General features: G+C 38.4%; 1 protein-coding gene across 1 annotated transcript in view; it reads left to right on the top strand.

Annotated features, from left to right (window-relative positions):
• The window catches only part of chek2 (checkpoint kinase 2), a 55,144-nt gene that overhangs the window by 11,313 nt on the left and 25,654 nt on the right, over window positions 1–18,177 (top strand). Inside the window, exons 2-8 of the mRNA XM_069932666.1 lie at window positions 2,611–2,735; window positions 3,030–3,177; window positions 4,292–4,382; window positions 4,812–4,920; window positions 6,222–6,290; window positions 6,374–6,438; window positions 7,911–8,010. Of these exons, the coding sequence (XP_069788767.1) occupies window positions 2,611–2,735; window positions 3,030–3,177; window positions 4,292–4,382; window positions 4,812–4,920; window positions 6,222–6,290; window positions 6,374–6,438; window positions 7,911–8,010 (707 nt within the window). The remainder of the gene's footprint in view (window positions 1–2,610; window positions 2,736–3,029; window positions 3,178–4,291; window positions 4,383–4,811; window positions 4,921–6,221; window positions 6,291–6,373; window positions 6,439–7,910; window positions 8,011–18,177) is intronic.

Below are 18,177 nucleotides of genomic sequence, written 5' to 3'. Positions count from 1 at the left end.
TAGACACTGATGAGAGTGATACGTCGCTTGTTTTGAAGGGGGAGTCGCATGGACATGATCCGGTCAGAGTGGCCTGTCGGGAGGTTTTCGAGTTTGGAGGCAATGGAGTTCTTGACCATGAACCCAACACCAGATAGGCATCGTTCAGCATGAGGCTTGCCAGACCGTGTTCTTGGACGCTGCCTCCATCTTCGAGGCGGATTTCACTGAGAGCGGCTATGTCGATGTCGAGTCTGAGGAGTTCATGTGCGATGAGGGCAGTCCGACGTTCAGGTCGGTGGCTGTCAGCCTTGTCTAGCATGGTTCTGATGTTCCAGCATGCTAGCCTGAGTTTGTGTGCATATTTTGAGGGGGAGGACGTGGACATGTCCTCGGGCCTGCGCAAAGGAGCTTTTAGGTGGAGTGCAGCGTGCGCAGTATTGGCCCCACCCTTTACACCCATGGTTCGTGTGCCGTGGCCAGGTAAGCTGGGATGTGGCAGCGAGGTCCTTGCAGGGGGGGTCGTAGGTTTTATATCAGAGTGTCCTTCTCCTATGCAGGTTGCTTAACTGGGCTGAAGAGTCCTGCCTCTTAACTGGCATTGCATCTAATGCACATTGATTTCAAGTATCAGAAGTTTCTTTAAAACATCATACACAAGGCATCTTGTAGGAAGTAGAAGAAATCTACTGCCTCCCCTTTTGGGTCAAACAATAAATTCTAATCCTGAGTTTATTGTCATGGAGATTGAACAATGTACATAGGCACTGAAATTCAAAGTTGTACCCACATGGGCCCCAGCTGTGCTTGCATTTTTGTTGACTACATGAAACTGCCCATGCTACGAGCCTACACAGCCAAGACCCCTCAACTTTTCCTCCACTACGTCAATAACTACTTTGGTGCTGCTTCATGCACACATAATGAGTTTGTCAACTTTATCCACTTTGCTGTCAACTTCCACTCTGACCTCAAATTCACTTGGTCCATCTCCAGCATCACTCCTGTTCTCAATCTTTTGTCTCCATCTTGGGAGACAAATTCTCAACAGACGTTTTCTACGAATTCTCCATCTCCCACAGCTACTTTGACAACACCTCTTCACATCCTGTGTCCCCTGTAAAGATTCCATTCACTTCTCTTAATTTCTCTGTCGCAACTGTTCCTAGGATGACGTCTTCTATGCCAGAACATGAGAGATACCTTCCTTCTTCAAACAAAGTGGCTTCCCCTCTACCAATATCAACTCTGCCATTACCTGCACATCTGCCCTGGCCTCCTCTACTCCCATCATGTGCATTAAGGACTGGATTCCCTCACTCCTCACCTATCACCCCACTGCCTCCGTATCCAACGTGCTACGTGATCCTACCACCAGGTGCATTTTCCCTGCTCATCCCCTCTTCACCTTTTGCACGAGCTACTCCCTCCGTGACTCCTCCACTCCATCCTTCCCATCAACTGCCCCCTTGAAACCTACTCCTGTAACCGCAGAAGTTGCTTCACTTGCACCCATGCCTCCTCCCTCATCGTCACGGGGGGGGGGGGGGGGCAAACAGTCCTTTGAAGCAACACATCTTCAGGGGTCATCTACTGCATCCAGTGGTCTCCTGTACATTGGAGAGACTGGACACAGACTGGGAGATGATTTCGTTGAATACCTCTGCTGTGCCCACCACAATAGCAGGGATCTCTATGGTCATCCATTTCAATTCCCCACCACGTTCGCTTGCAGAATTTGCTTGTTTGTCCATGCTAGACTGAGACTACTCACAAATAAAAGTAAGAGGAGCAACACCTCTTATTCCGTCTGAGCGCCCTTCACCTTGATGGCATAACAGCGGCTTCTCTGGTTTTCATTAGCCTCCCTCCCCCCATCTTTCCATGTGTGTCCTTGTATGTACATCTTTACCTCCTATGGTTGATGCGAGACCAGCATTTGTTTTTTACTGAAATTTTTATTTGCTGCAGCTCAAACAGGTACTTGGTTTTTAAAAATTACAATAGTATACATTATTGTTTTGTGGTGCCACAGCAGTTTATGGTTATAGGGAGGTTTAAGAGCTGGGGGTGGGGGTAGAGGAGAAACTTGTGGTCTAGTGGAGCAGAAATAGTATAGAACTGAACAGTGTGATTGGTATTGAAAAGCATGCTAATGTGTCAATGTCAAATTAGCAAAGGGGAGAAGTAATTAGAATTGTACTTGCAGCTATTTATGCCTGTGTCGTTCTCACTTGAAAAGATGGCTTTGGAATTGTAAACGATTGATTCTTTTGTTGTTTGTAGATCTCTGAGCAGTCAAGGGTTGTACATTTTCTATTACTAAGCATTTACTTTCCTTAATTTGGAAATTTTGAACACTGGCTCTTGGCCATTTTGCATGTGTGTTCACTGAACTTGAAGATTCACTTCTAATTCTTGGCTTCTTTTTAAACACAAAATGAAAAGCTATTTACTGTCCAGTAGTCTGCCTGTCCCGCGTCGGACTTGTCAGCCACAAACGAGCCTGCAGCTGACGTGGACATTACCCCTCCATAAATCTTCGTCCGCGAAGCCAAGCCAAAGAAAAGAAAGTCTAATTTTAACCAAAATGTATTGGCTATATTTTAAGAGCATGTTTTGTTATCACAGACTGCTATGATAATGAATACTGGTTTGGAAGAGATAAGATGTGCCACTACAGTTTTGATCATCCAGTATTGAAGAAGAAGGAACACTTCAAATCATACAGCAAGAAGCACTGCAGGATAGTGAGAGTAAGTGTAATGGCATCATTTCTTGTCATGAGTGTGGGAAAGTATAAGAAAAACTGTTTTGTATTTGCATACACCCCAAATAAAATGTATGTTTGTGATCTACTCTCATTATGCAGTTATTTTCACTTCGTGTGATCTCTGAACATAATGAAAATTGTTAACTGGTAGATTTCTTCTACTTCCTGCAAGATGCCTTGTGTATGATGTTTTAAAGAAACTTCTGATTCTTGAAATCAAAGTGGATTAGATGCAATGCCATTTAAGATGCACAACTCTTTTTGTGGCTTTAAATAGGAGAAGGGCCCTGGAAATTCATTTGTAGTATTCATCGAAGACCACAGTTCAAATGGGACTTTCTTAAATGGTCATATAATTGGAAAGGATCGGAGACTACCATTGTACAATAATGCAGAAATCGCAATTAATCATGAATTTCACAAAGGTAAGAATATGTTCTTGAACACTTTGGTTGATCCAGTTTATCAGCTGTAGAGATCAGTACAGCAGGGGAATAGGCCCTTTGGTCTAGGTGTTGTGTTGAATACGATGCACAAGTTCAACTCAAACTCTGTAGCTTGCTTTGTGTTACTATCCTTCTAAGCCTTGCATATTCATGGGTCTAGCTAGAAAACTCTTAAGTACTACCACTGTATCAGCTTCCATCAATACCCCTGGCAGTGGCACGCACGCAAGTACCATTTCCTGTGAAATATTTCTTGCCATGGGTATCCAGCCAGAATAACACGCTTCCACCACTACCCTCTGACATGATGATGCACAGTAAACATCCAGCTTGGAAATTTCTTGCATGTATATCTCCAGCATGGTCAAGATAGTCACATGGTTTTTGGTTTTAATGTGGACTTAATGAAGTTTTGATTTTAGTTTGTGATTTTTTTTGAACCAGTGTAGATTGCTAATCTTCAGTTCAATTCTACCTGGGCTTTGAATGAATATTGGTATTAATGAATGAGCATTCAGGTTCAAGTGATCCACTATAGTCCTGCATCTCTTCCCTGAAAGATGCTGTGTGCAGGGTGGAAGGGTCCTCAATGATTTAGCGTGCCCTCTTGGGACAGCAATCCCAGTAGATCATGTTGGGTGGGGGGTGGGAAAAGAGACACCAATGATCCTCTCTGCCACTCTTGTGGTCCTGTGGATTGGCCTTCGATCCATCTCTCTGCAGCAACCGTACCATACTGTGATTCAGCCGGCCAGGACGCTCTCGATAGAGCAAGAAGTAAAAACACAAAATGTTGGAGTAATCAGCCAGTCAAACAGTGCCCTTTATGTAGCAAAGGTAAAAAAAATATACATAACTGGTGTTTCTTGATGGAGCTCCTAGAAAGTTGACATAATAGTGGCCGGTAGCCTGGCCTATCGCTGTTGGACCTTCCTTACAAGAGAGATGTTCCTTGTCCATCCTGATACCTGCTTTTCTTTCCTCCCTTGCATGTTTCCCCATTTTTATTGACTTTATTCCCTCTCTAAACCACAAAGTCGTATTACTTGTTTTCAACTCTAGATGATTGTTTTCCTACATTACCATTTTCCAGTTTTTGTCTTTTCTGATCTCACGACGGATGACCAGTTGAACCTCCCAAAAGAGTTCCGAGATAAATACATCGTTTCAAAACCTCTTGGCTCGTAAGTTCAAGTTGCACATTTTTTTTCAACCAGGATCATTTTAAGTATTTTTTTTTAAATATATTCTGTCCAAAAAAATGCGAAGGGGGAAAAAATAAAATGTGTTTTGTGTTAGATTTGGTGTAAATGAGTGCTTGGTCATTTTGACTTGGTGGGTTGAAGGACCTGTTTCTCTGCTGTATGACACTGGCAAAATAACTAGCAGATCAAACAGAAGTTGCCTTGCCTTTTCTCTGACATTTTGATTGGGATTAGTCTGGTAATTTTCATGATTGCTGCAAGACCTTGCTTCAATTTGGTTCTTCATGAATGAAAGGAAATAACTAAAATGACAATGTGGTTTTTATTCATGAGCAAATACAGGTTATCTTTAAGTACTCTGTCTTTAATTTCTTGGTTTTTATATTTTAAATATTTGTTGTTCTGCAGTGGTGTTTGTGGAGAGGTAAAACTGGCATTTGAGAAGGCAAGCTGTAAGAAAGTGGCTGTGAAGATTGTCCACAAACCAAAATTTGCAAAACTTGTAACTGAGCGAGGAGTAAGTACAATCAACCAAATTGTGCGGGTTTCTGCGATGTGAGATTTTTGGTGAAATAAATTAAGTGGCTAGTGAGAAAATGACAAAAGAGAACCGAAAATCTGCAGCAGTAATTCAAAAGTGCCACTAAACTAGTAACAGATGCACAGTCACTCAAACTATTGAAAATTGTTGGATGAAATCGGAAGTTTTGAGGCATTTCTTTTATCAAAGTGGCTGAATTTTGATTAGCTAAATATTCATCACTGTTCATCTTCTGGATTATTGAGACAAAACTTTTCATTTAATTTAACCTTTTAAATGGTATAGCAGAAGCAGAACAATGTTCTATGGTTCTAAAAAATGACAGATACTGGATTCGAGAGCAAAATGAAACTGCTTGAGGAACTCAGCAGGCCAGGCAGCCTCCGTTGAGGCTGTGAGATGTTTGACGATTCGGATCAAGGCGCTGCGTTTGTACTCTTGACCAAAACATCAATCATCTCTCTGTCTTTACACATGCTGCCTAGCTCACTGAGTTTCTCCAGTAGTGGTATGACACTTTTGTATGTTGAAGGGATTTTATTCAAAGTAGTAGCGATTGTGTTAATGATTGTATTATTCAAGTGAAAAATGGCTAACTGGCCTGAAAGTTGGGTAGGTAAGCAGATATTTAAGAAAATCTGTAGCCCCCTGCAGATGTGGAATGTCTGGTTGGGTATATTTGGCTGGATATTTAGCTTTCATTGATATTCAATTGAAGGAAATGTCAAATCTCCATGTAGAAAATGTCCACTGCTCTTACCCTTGTCTTACTAATCATCTTAATCTAAGTGCAAAGTGTTGCAATTTGGTCAATTGAACCAGGGCCCTGGTGAATGTCAAGAGAAAGGCCTCAGTTCAGGTACGTGTCTTCCTAAAAATGGGAAGTCAGACTGGATGGTGAAGAAGGCGAATGGTGGCATGTTGCCTTTACCTGACAGGGCATTCAGTACAAGAGTTCAGATATCATGTTACAGATGTACAGGAAGATGGTGAGAGAGCACCTGGAATACTGTGTGCAGTTGTGGATGCCATACTATAGAAAGGGAGTGATTTAAGCTCAAGAAGATGCAGAGAGATTCACAAGCTTGTTAATGAGACTCAAGGACTTGAGTAATGAAGGGAGACTGAATATGATGGGGTTTTTACCCCTGAAGCATAGGAGATTGAAGGGTGACTTTAGAGAGCTCTATTAAATCATGGGGGGCATGGAGAAGGTGAATGGTCATCATCTTTTTCCCAGGATAGGGGAATCAACTTCTTCACCTTGTTCCCTGCAGGATGCACCTTTTAATTGCGCTGCTTCGGATGTTGCAACAGAAATTAAAATTCTAAAGAAATTGGATCATGTAAGTATTAAAAGCAGCCCACATTATTTTCTGCTAAAACATAAATAGCTTGCTAATAATTTTTATTTAATTTATATTTATAGCCTTGTATAATCAAGATTCAAGAGGTGTTTGATTTTGAAGACTCCTTCTATGTTGTACTGGATTTGTAAGTGCCCATATTTTGAGTCTTTGTTGAGTGTTGTTCAGAATCAGCAGTTGGATAAAGTAACTTGTTCAATAAAAGTTTGCACTGGTGCAGAAAAAATAACTTGTTCAATAAAAGTTTGCACTGGTGCAGAAAAAATAACTTGTTCAATAAAAGTTTGCACTGGTGCAGAAAAAATAACTTGTTCAATAAAAGTTTGCACTGGTGCAGAAAAAATAACTTGTTCAATAAAAGTTTGCACTGGTGCAGAAAAAATAACTTGTTCAATAAAAGTTTGCACTGGTGCAGAAAAAATAACTTGTTCAATAAAAGTTTGCACTGGTGCAGAAAAAATAACTTGTTCAATAAAAGTTTGCACTGGTGCAGAAAAAATAACTTGTTCAATAAAAGTTTGCATTGGTGCAGAAAAAAAATAAAGTGGTGAAACTTACTATTGTGGAATGATTGTTGGCAGAATTTGAGCTTGTTAAAATGAGCATCTAAATGCAGAATATTTCCTAGAATACTGATTTCTTACCTATACATTTTGAAAATAACTAAAGCATCAAAGTATTATTATTGGGATAGGATTTAGAGGCAGGCAAGTATATATTTTTTAAAATTGTATTAAGATTGGTGCATGTGATGATAAGAATATGAAATTTAAAAAAAGTTTGCAGATGCGAGAAATCTGAAATAAAAATGCTGGGAATGCTCAGCAAGTTGGGCTGCATCTGTAGGGAGAAATGGAGTTAACGATTAAGGTCCACAAAGTTCTGACAAAGGGTCTTCAATCTGAAACGTTAGCTAACTCCTTTTCCCACGTGTGTGGTTTATACTGCTGATTTTTAGAATGGATGTTTTTTTTAAAAAAAAAACAACGCAGCCGATTGAAGAAAACTAATTCATGGATTCACTGAACATTTTAATTGCTATTTCAAGTTTAAGCTGTTTATCTCGATCATCAAAGTTGCTTCAGAAGCCTTTTTGCTTTTTGGATTTTTGTCCATTGGAGCAACTATCTTAAATTAGAAAGGAAACATTTTAAAGAGTCATTTTGATTTTTTTTTTAGTGCATGCAAAGTGACTTGGCATTCTTTAAGCAAGCCAGCGGCTTTAAAAATAGTTTTTAAATTACAAAGTATGAAAAAAAACACTATATTACCATAAGTTCATTTTGACGTCTCTGTGATTTGTATGGTTGCTATTACACAGTTATTTTAGTCAACTTCTCCATTTAAAATTAATCTGTTTTTACAGTATTTGCTACAATACAAGTTTATTGGCATATACAGCCCTGTTGAATTTGACAGGATCCACTGAAGTTTCTAAACACAAGAGTAGTCAAGTTGCACAATCCCAATATTATTTAAATTGCTTTTGCATTCTAATATTGGAAATTACAGTTGTATGAATCTATTGTCTCAATTAAAGATGATCTTATCCTGTCAAAGCACAGGAGCTCAAATTGAATAAATCCTATCTTCTTTAAGGATGGAAGGTGGAGAGCTTTTTGATCGAGTGGCTCGCTCAAAAGGACTGAAAGAACAAACCACCAAATTGCTGTTCTACCAGATGCTTCTTGCTGTCCAAGTATGTAGCAATCATTTTTTATTTTAACTTTATAAGCAGATAAGTTGCTGAGCATGAATGCATCAAGTTGTCAATAATGTTAACTAGGATTTCCTCCTTTTTCCCTCTCAGTGAATGGAATATGTGATCATTTTTGAGGTTTATAACATGCTAGACAGGCTAAAGCTAGACCACTGTGTACAATGGAGGAAGAATATGATGGCACTGGAGAAGATACAGAGGAGTATCTGAGGATGGTGCCAATATTAAAGAAAGTAAAATTTCATTGTTGTTGCTGTTTTAGGAACCGAGGAAGGTGAAGGAAGATTTAATCACTCAGACTTTTTGTGTAAAAGAACCTGGCATTCTGTAAGCAGGCTGGTGGCTTTAAAAAGTTTAAAAATTACAAAGTATGAAATGGCACAAGCTGTATTAGCCATAAATTATTCTTTAGACATATGCTCAGTGCATTTATGTGGTTTAATTTTAGAGCAAAATGAAAGATCATTTTCCTATAGTGGATTGGACTGAATTGAAGCCATAGGACAAGAATATAATAATTTGATCCATTGAATAAAATTTGACCAAAATTAAATGCATTCTCAGCATCTAATGAAAGAACGGATTTCATCACTTGGGTGGAGGACACACACAAAATATTCAATAATTGATGAATGTTATAATAAGAATAACTTTTTAAAATATAAAACAAATTGGAACAGAGTCAATAATGGTAGAATTTTTTCTAACATGAATACTAAAACTTTAGATAAAATATTCACATCCACACTAAGTAATAGGTCTATAAGGTGTACAATCAAAAATGTTTCGGCTTTAACAGGAACACGGCAAGGTTGTCCGCTAAGTCATTTTTTTTTAATATATAGTGCTGGAACACTTTGCTTTCTGACAGTGTTGAGAATTTAAAGGTATAACAAGATATGGAATTAAGCATAAAGTATCTTTTAATGCAGACGATCTTTTGGTTTTCATTTCAAATCCTGAAATTTCCATACCTAATATATTATCTTTATTTGCCCAATTTAGACAATTCTCAGGTTATAAAGTAAATTTGCATAAAAGTAATCTACTTCCTTTTAAATGCTCTTCTGCCATTTCTTCTAAATTCCTGTTTTAAATAGCGGAAGATTAATTCAATATTTAGGAATTACAATTACAAAAAAACTGAAAAATTTATTGAAGGAGAATTTTCGGATACTACTTAATAAGATTGAATTATTACTATTGGGATGGTCACCCTTATTACAATGATGGGTCATATTGATTCAATTAAAATGAACATTTTGTCTAAATTTCTCTATCTTTTTTCAAGCATTACCTATTTTTATTCTTAAATCCTTTTTTAGTTCTTTAGATTTAGTTCTTCCCAAAAATAAAACACATCTTCAAAAAAAACTTGATTTTAGACTTTATTATTTGGTGACTAATATGCATAATCTACTTTTATTATTACATTTTGATAAGTCAGTGAATTGCCCATCTTGGGTAGAAATGGAATTGCATTTTGCCGAAGAAAAATTTTTAGCAATCTTGGGTTCCTTTTTACCATTTTACTTTTCTAAATTGGCATTTAACCCATTAATGAGACATAGATTAAGGATATGAGCCTAATTTAGAAAATATTTTGTTCTTAATAGTTTTTCTCTGACGAGTCCGATGGTAGATGATTTTTTTTTGAACCATCAGTGATGGATGTAGGTTTTAAGGAATGGTTTAGGATAGGTATTCAAATTTATAAGGAGCTTTTTATTCAAGATAACTTTGCTTCCTTTGAACAATTACCTGTTAAGTTTAATCTTTCCAAAATACATTTCTTTAGATATTTACAAATTAGACACTTTGCTGAATCTAAGCTTTCTGATTTTCCTCAAATTTCTGACACTAATATTCTTGATTCATTTTTTTTTTAACTGTAATTTTTTTTCAGGGTTGATTAATATTTATTTCCAATGAAATATTGGATTTAAGATCAGCTTCAATGGCTGGGATTAAGAATGGTTGGGAGTGAGATTTGAATGCAACCTTTTCTGATGAGGACTGGTACTCTTAGCTTGATTAATGATTCTTCATTTTGTTCATGGCATTGCCTTTTGCCATTTAAGGTGGTACATAGTTTAAGTTTAGACCTGTGTATTCTATCTCGTTTTTATGCAGACATTGATCCAATATATGTGAAATGCAAAATTTTTGAACCTTCACTGATCCACATGTTTTGGGAATGCTCAAATTTAGAGTTTTTTTTTGGAAAGACATTTAACAAACTTTAACCTTGATTTTTAAAATCAAAATAGAGCCTTGTCCTTGAATTGCTCTCTTTGGTTTTTCGTGTGAGTCAGATATAGCTCTGTCTGCAACTTAGAAAAGCTTTAGTTTTACAATGCTGATCGCCAGATGAGCAATTTTACTGAAATGGAAGGATGATTTTTCACCTACCCATGCACAGTGGTTACATGATGTAATTTCCTATACTGGAGATGGGTGTGGGGTAATGGAATTAGAGGGTGCTTACAGAAGGTTGGGAGAAGTTGTGGAATAAAGCTTCTCTTGAAAACCTATTGCTTGTATAGGTGATGTGGTTGGAAATTGTATCAGGCAAGAGGCACAGGGGAAAATCTACTGAGATGATTCGTTGAAGAGCTTCATGTACAAGTTTAAGAATTAGCCTCTGGTCTTAGTAGCTCTGTGGCCAGCATGGAGACAATGGACTGAAATATATCCTTCTGAGCTTCAAATTTTCATGAAGATGAATATAATTGTGAATCTCACTGCAATATTTTGTTTCATGTACAAAGGGAGAGAGAAAAAGCAAATGCAAACTTGTCAGCAGTGTTGTTAGTTTATTCTCTTGTGATACTTATTTTTAATGGATCTGTTTATTGCTATATTTTGTGATTTTAAATAGATAACGTACAAATACAATATGAAAAAATGCATGTGTGAAAATGTAATAATTAGAATTATTAATGGTTTCCAATTATTCCCTTGCCTTGAAACAGTTACATTTGAAGACTTGCTTTCAGGTTGTGAATTGCTGAATATATTTACTGCGCCAAGCTTCAAGCAGCAAGTTATTTTAATTGCTTGTATTTCCCTCTGTACTATTTTCTGTACAGGATTTAACATTGGAAAGATGGTGCCTTACAGCGGTGACTCTTTGCGTGCAGCTCTGATGGGATTATCAAATATTCCTGTTCAGAACTACTGAAATACAACTACAGAATCATAAAATCAAACTTGCCAGTTAATAAAGATGTCCTAATCTCACTGGCAGACCTTGGCATTGGAAGAATTGTCAGTCTCTGTCAGTACGCGGGTTTTGTAAACAACTGGCGCGCAGGCAAGTTCAACACCATGGGAGTTTTAAACAGCTGGTGATCGGGCTATTTAAACTTTGTGGGAGTCGCAAACAGCAGAGGCTCGGTACATTTAAACATTGAGGGAGATTTAAAGAGACATTACGCAGACCATTTAAACACCCCAGGAACTATCAACAGAGGACCCATGTAAAGAAGACCCTACCACGTGGACGCAGAGGAGTTGGGAGGGGGGAGTGGTTACAGATTAAGCTGAGATGCCTAGCCTTCTGCTTCCTACCATTCCCCAGGCCAACGTACAATCCTTGGAGAACAAACTTGATGAACTCCAAGCCAGATTTAACATCAGAGAGACATCAGGGAGTTCTGTGTGATGTGCTTTACAGAAACATGGCTAAATGCAGACAATCAGGACACGGCGCCACAGCCCAAGAACTACACCTTCCATTGCACTGACCGACTGGGAGAAAGCAGGGGAGGCGGCGTTTGTCATCAATTCTTTGTGGTGCACAGATATGACAGTCATCTATCAGTCCTGTCCCCCTGACCTGGAACACCTGAGGATCACTTCAGCAAGTCTTTTCAATGTTTTTAATTGCATTTAGCAAATATTACATAGGTAACTGAACATGAATAGAACAATAATCAAATGTGTATAATACTAGTGACAGTAACAACAAAACCTACGTTAAATTAAAAAATTACATGCAAAAATAGATTAGCTATTTATTCTACAGATCTGATCCCTATCTACAGAGGCTGTTGGGAAAATACATAGACCACTATCTGATAATGAAAAGAAAAATAAACAATGAGGTCAAAAATTAAGCTTACAAATTTGGGAAATAATTAAGAACCCCATAAAGAAATAAAATTTACAGTCATTACAGTCCTGGAACATCAAATATTTTCTAAAGACAAACAAGCTATTGTATCAGACAGCTATTTAGTGTGAGTGGGAGGGACAGCATTTTTCCATTTCATTAGTATGGCCTTTCTGGCAATCAGGGAAGCAAAAACTACTAAATGGGATTGTGAAGAATTCAATATTGGATCATTGGGCCAACGAATTCCAAACATGGCAATAAAAGATGATGGGGTCAAATTAATATTAAGAACTAAAGATAGTTATTGGGAATGTGTGTATTTTGTACACTGAGAAGGACTTAATCAAAACATATGATACAATAAACCATCTTTAGTTTTACATTTATTGCATTTAGAAGATAAGTTAGGATAGAATTTAGCCATTAGGGCTTTGAAATAGTAGGCACAATGTTCTATTTTAAATTACAATAGCGAATATCTAGCACAAAAAAGATGAATGAACATGTTTCAGAAAATATTTGTTGGAAGTCTTGTTTCTGTAGTTTTTTAATTCCATCCAGGGAATTATCCCAAGATGACAAAAATAGTTCATACAAGACAGACAACAGCTGTTTGTGGTCTGGTTTAAAACTATGCATCTTCCCTATAACATTAAAATCCAAATCCTGAGGCAGTCTCAAAGATAGAGTTCAAAAAATCCCTTACCTGTAAATAATGAAAAAAAATTGATGTCTGGGTATATTAAATTAAGTAGATAGTTGTTTGAAAGAGGCAAGAGTATGGTTGATTTTTAAAAAGGTTCAATTTAGACCATTGATTAAAAACCACTATCTTAAACCGAGGGAGGAAAACATAATTACTTAAAATAGGACTAACGAATAAGAATCTTCAATCTAAAATATTTTCTAAATTGAAATAAAATTCTCAATTTATGTCTAACAACAAAATTATCCAAAAATCTGGATGCAGAGAAAGATAAAGGTGCTCCAAGTATTGAATTAAGGAAGAACTTTTTAGTAGATCTAATTTCTAAACTAATCTAACCTGAGAAAAATGTTATGATGAATAAAACATTTTTAAAAATCTGATATTAGCTGCCCAGTTGTAAAATCTAAAATTAGGTAATGCCAAGCCTCCATTTTTCTTAATATTTTGGATGCTTTTTTTAAAAAAAACGGGGAGACTTATTATTCCATATAAAGAAAGGTGTAAGAGTGTCCAAAGAATCAAAAAAGGAGTTGGGAACAAAAACTGGTACAGCTTGAAAATGTATAAAAGATTTTGGCAGGATATTCATCTTAATAATATTAACACGACCAATTAAGGATATCAAAAGCGGGGTCCATTGAACCAAGGACTTCTTAACATTTATCAGTAGGGTAAGAAAATGATCCTTAAACAGGTTATTAAATTTCCTAGTGATGGTAGTTCCCTGAAAATTAAATTGATTATTGGCCATTTTAAAAGGAACAGAGTAATCTAAAGAGTTAGAAGAGTATAGTACAAACATCTCACTTTTCTGTAAATTTAATTTGTATCTTAAAAATTGGCCAAATTGCTGAAGAAGAGATAAAATAGAGGAAATCTATCAATCTGGATTTGTTACGTACAGTAAACGGCCATCTGAATAAAGAGAATCTTTGTTGACACCCCCAGCTCTGGTAATTGCAGAAATTTCATTTAATTGTTTAAAAAAAAAATGCCACGGCTAAAGGTTCTAACGCTAAAGGTTAAATAAGGGCTTAAAGGGTAATCTTGACTAGTTGCATGATGCAATGTGAATGGTTTGGATTTAATTGAGTTGGTGAAAACTGAAGCTGTAGGAGATAAATGTACCAGTTTTATCCAATTAATAAATTGGACCAAAATTAAATTTTCTCAACACAGAAAATAGATATTCCTATTTCACCCTATCGAATGCTTTTTCAGCATCTAAATAGTACATTCAGAGGATGCAACTGCAAGGGAGTTGACAAACTGTGAACATTAAATTAAGAGGGATGACTTTTTAATGAACCTGATTTGATCTTCAGAGATAATAAGTATAATAGTTTCTAGCCTGGTAGCTAAAATCTTGGATAATATCTTAGTGTCTACATTTAAAAGGGAAATTGGTCTTTAAGAGGAACAGTTTCTTTTTGACCAGTATTCTTTTTAAGTATTAAAGAAATTGAGGCTTCATAAAGTTTCTGGTAGCTTCCCATTTGCTAAGGATTGGGATAAAGCTAAATCCAATTGAGGTATCACTAGGTGGGAAAATGTTTTGTATAACTGCAGGGAAAGTGTCTGGCCTGGCAACCTTGCTGGACTGCAAAGAGTTAATAGCTGCAGCAATATTACTTACAGAGATGGGCTGTTCCAGTTTTAGTTTTTTTCTCTGAAGAGATGGTAGGAATATTCAATCTATCCAACAATTGCATTATAGAAGTTTGATTATTAACTGATTCAGAACTGTATAAATTAAAATAAAACCTGGAAAAAGTCTAGTTTATTTCAGCATGATCATTTACTTACTGTCAGACTTGTGGATCCCAGTAATAAGTCGTTTAGCTGTATAACTTTTAATTTTGGCTAGCTGGTAGTTACCTACCTGATCTCCATGATCAAAGAATTTAGATTCTTTAAAGAGTTGAGTCTGTATAGGGTAAGTAAAAAGCAAGTCATGTCTAGTTTTAATTTTGACCATTTTTTAAAAAAAAAAGCTTGAGTTTTGTTGAGGCACATTGTTGATCAATATGCTTAATTTGATTAGCCAAATCACCTTTCTCAGAATTAGCTTTCTTTTTAACATTGGACATAAAATAAATTATTTGACCTCCAATGAAGGTTTCAAAAGCATCCCAAACTACTAAACTGGATACCTCCAGAGTAGAATTTTTACTGAAAAAAAAAAATTGATCTTTCATAAATTTCAAAAAATCAGGGCCTGTTAAATCGCCACTGCTTAGTTATTTTGGGCAAATCCAGTACATTAATAGACAAGGTCACAGAGCATGATCAGAAATTACTGTAGTTTTGTATGTACAGGAATCATCAGAAGAGATCAATTATTGTCTGTAAGAAAGTAATCAATATGTGCATAGGTATGGTGGACATTAGAGAGAAAGGGGGAAATCTCCGTACATCTATAACAGACTTGTTTAGGTTAGCTATTCTAGAAGATGAATGGTCCTGGACAGGGTCCAGCCAACAATTCAAGTTGCCGGCTATTATTAAGGAATATTATTAAGGAAAAAGATTTTCAAAAAAATGAGGGTCATCAATATTGGGTCCATAAGTGGCTGTATTTATCATCTCACTGCAGGTTCAGAGCAGTGTAAGAACAGTATTCATATCAAAAAAGATGGGGGATAAATGTAGAAAGAGAATTATACAAGAACTTTTACTAATCAGGAGTTGAAGAGTTATCTTCCAAATAGTGAATCGCAGCATTGGGTGAGCTCAGCATTTCTTGTTATCTGGTCGAGTAATTCTCGGCTTAGCTGGAAAAATCAACAATAGTTTGAAGCTGGCAGTGTAAAACTGTGACAACATCTTTGTATGAACATTGTTCTTTCATAACTTAGGGCTGGTATTCATCGATGATCCCGACAGTTTGATCATGACACTGTAGGGTTCCTCTGTGACGAGACTCTCACAAAAGCTTCTCTTTCATCTGGAAACTGAAAACAATGGATCAAAGTTTTGTTCCAGAAGCAGGTTTAGGAATAAATGAACGGTGTACTCTGTCGACTTCAAGGAGAGTTGGCAACATATCTGACACAAAAACCTCAGAGAAACTCAACGAAGAATTGGGAAAGCTGGCCTCATTTGGTTTCCTCCTTTAAGCCAATAATTCTTGAATTATTTCTTCTGCTCCTCACTTCCAAATCTGTGACTTTCTTCAAAAACATCGCTAGATTTTCTTAGCTCAAAGTTATTTTGTTGTATATCATCCATTAGGGAATCGTGGATTTCAGCAGCTTTTTCCAAGTCCTTAATTTTGGGTCCTCTATGATGATTTGTAATTCTTTCATGTTCCCAGCGACTTGATTAAGAGAGGCTTTCATTTCTCTTGTATTTTTTAAAAAAAATCTTTCACATCTTTGCTTAAGTTCTTTATCCCATCAGAGTGGGATCAACGCTTCCTCTTCTTTCCTCCTGGCTTTAGCACCATGAGATATAATGGTGACTAAATATAAGTAGAATGTTAAAATAAACAAATTGGGAGAGATAAGGAATTAAAACTAAAAAAAAAAAACCCCCAAGTTAAGGAAAATTTAGAACGTGGATGCTAAATTGGTCAGGAGCATCTAAAACGAGTGTGCTATTCCAAGCTCCAGCAGCAGGGAACCACACTTTGGCAAGTCCGATTACCTGGCTGTACTTCTACTCCCAGCGTACAAGCAGAGACTGAGGTCCACCACACCAGTGGTGAAAACAGCGAAGGAATAGTTGAGAGAGGTGGAGGAGCATCTGCGGGACTACTTTGAATCGGTGGACTGAAAAATATTCAAGAACTGATCCATAGACTTGAATGAATGTACAACAGGTGTCACTGACTTCATCAAGACCTGTGTGGATGAATGTGTGCCCAGATGGAGAAACCAGGTGTTCCCCAATAAGAAGTCCTGGATGAAACAGAGGATTCGCAACCTGCTGAGGGTGAGAATGAAGGAGTTTATGGCCAGGGAATGTGATCTTTACAAGAAGACCAGGTATGATCTGCAGGAGGCCATCTCTGAGGCAAAGTGGCAATTCCGTAGGAAGCTAGAGACAGATGCATGCCAGCTATGGCAGGGTGTGCAGGCCATTACAGTGTACAAGGTGAGGGTGAGCACCATAGATGGCTGTGATGCTTCCTTACCTGATAAGTTGAACATCTTCTATGCCCGTTTTGAGAAGAACCACCAGATAGTGCCTACTAGAATCCTTAGAAAAGCTGAGGACTTGGACTCTGATGACATTGTTAATTATCATTCAAGAGGGTGAACCCTCGTAAGGTGCCAGGGCCTGACGACATACCTAGCAGGGTGCTGAAAATCAGTGCTAATGAACTAGCCTGAGTATTCACAGATATTTTCAACCTCTCCTTCCAGCAATCAGAAGGCACTTTCAGGTGGCCAAAATCCCAGATTGTAAGGCTGCATATTATGCCAATATGTGGCTGTCAGGAGGCTACTTGAAATCGCAGGAGGCACCTGCGAGGCGAACTTTGTAACCCTCCTCCAGGAGGGATAATCGCTGGAGCACTGAGGTCCCCCCCTGCACATGAATGCAGCCGCCTGAAAACGGCTGCTCCAGGGATGACAGTCAGCTGGCGAGCACCTGACAGCTCCCCTCCCAGTTGCCCCTGCCCTGCCTCACCCCCCCAGGGTGCGGGAAGTCAGGGCAGGGGCAGCCGGCGTGGGCTGTCAGCGCTGGGATGTCCCCGCACTGAGGCCTCTGCCCAGCTCTCCCAGCAGCCTGATGTGGGTCCCCGCGCCCGCTCTCTCGGCGGCCAGTGCGGGCTATTGGTGTGGGGACGTCCCCATGCTGCTGCCCAGCTCTCCCAGCAGCCCGACGTAGGTTCCCGCACTGTGGGGCGGCCGGCACAGGCATTCGGTGTGGGGGCTCGTGTCAGGCTGTTGGGGAGGTGGGTGTGGGGGCTCGTTTCGGGCTGTTGGGGGGGGTGGGTGTGGGGGCTCATGTCAGGCTGTTGGGGGGGGCTCATGTGGGGGGGTGGGTTTCAGAGGTGGAGATCGAGCAAATTTACATTCCTGGAAGTGACCATCTTGGAGGACCTTTCCTGGATTTGACATGCCATGATGAAGAAAGCTCATCATCGTCTCTCCTTCTTCAGGAGTTTGCGGAGGTTTGATATGACATTGGAAACCTTGGCAAACTGCTGACCGGCTGCTTAACTACCTGGTGTTTGTGGGGCGGTGGGGGGGGGGGTCAGGTAAACAATACCCCCTACAAAAGGTAGACCCAGCCCTTTACATCACAGGCAAATCTTCCCCACTGTGGAGAAAATCTACATAGAATGCTGCTGTTGGAGAGCAGC

The sequence above is a fragment of the Narcine bancroftii genome, chromosome 4 (genome assembly GCF_036971445.1).
Source record: "Narcine bancroftii isolate sNarBan1 chromosome 4, sNarBan1.hap1, whole genome shotgun sequence".
Classification (NCBI taxonomy): domain Eukaryota; kingdom Metazoa; phylum Chordata; class Chondrichthyes; order Torpediniformes; family Narcinidae; genus Narcine; species Narcine bancroftii.
The sequence above is the reverse complement of the archived record's forward strand: the minus strand, read 5'-3'. Positions and strand labels throughout refer to the sequence as shown.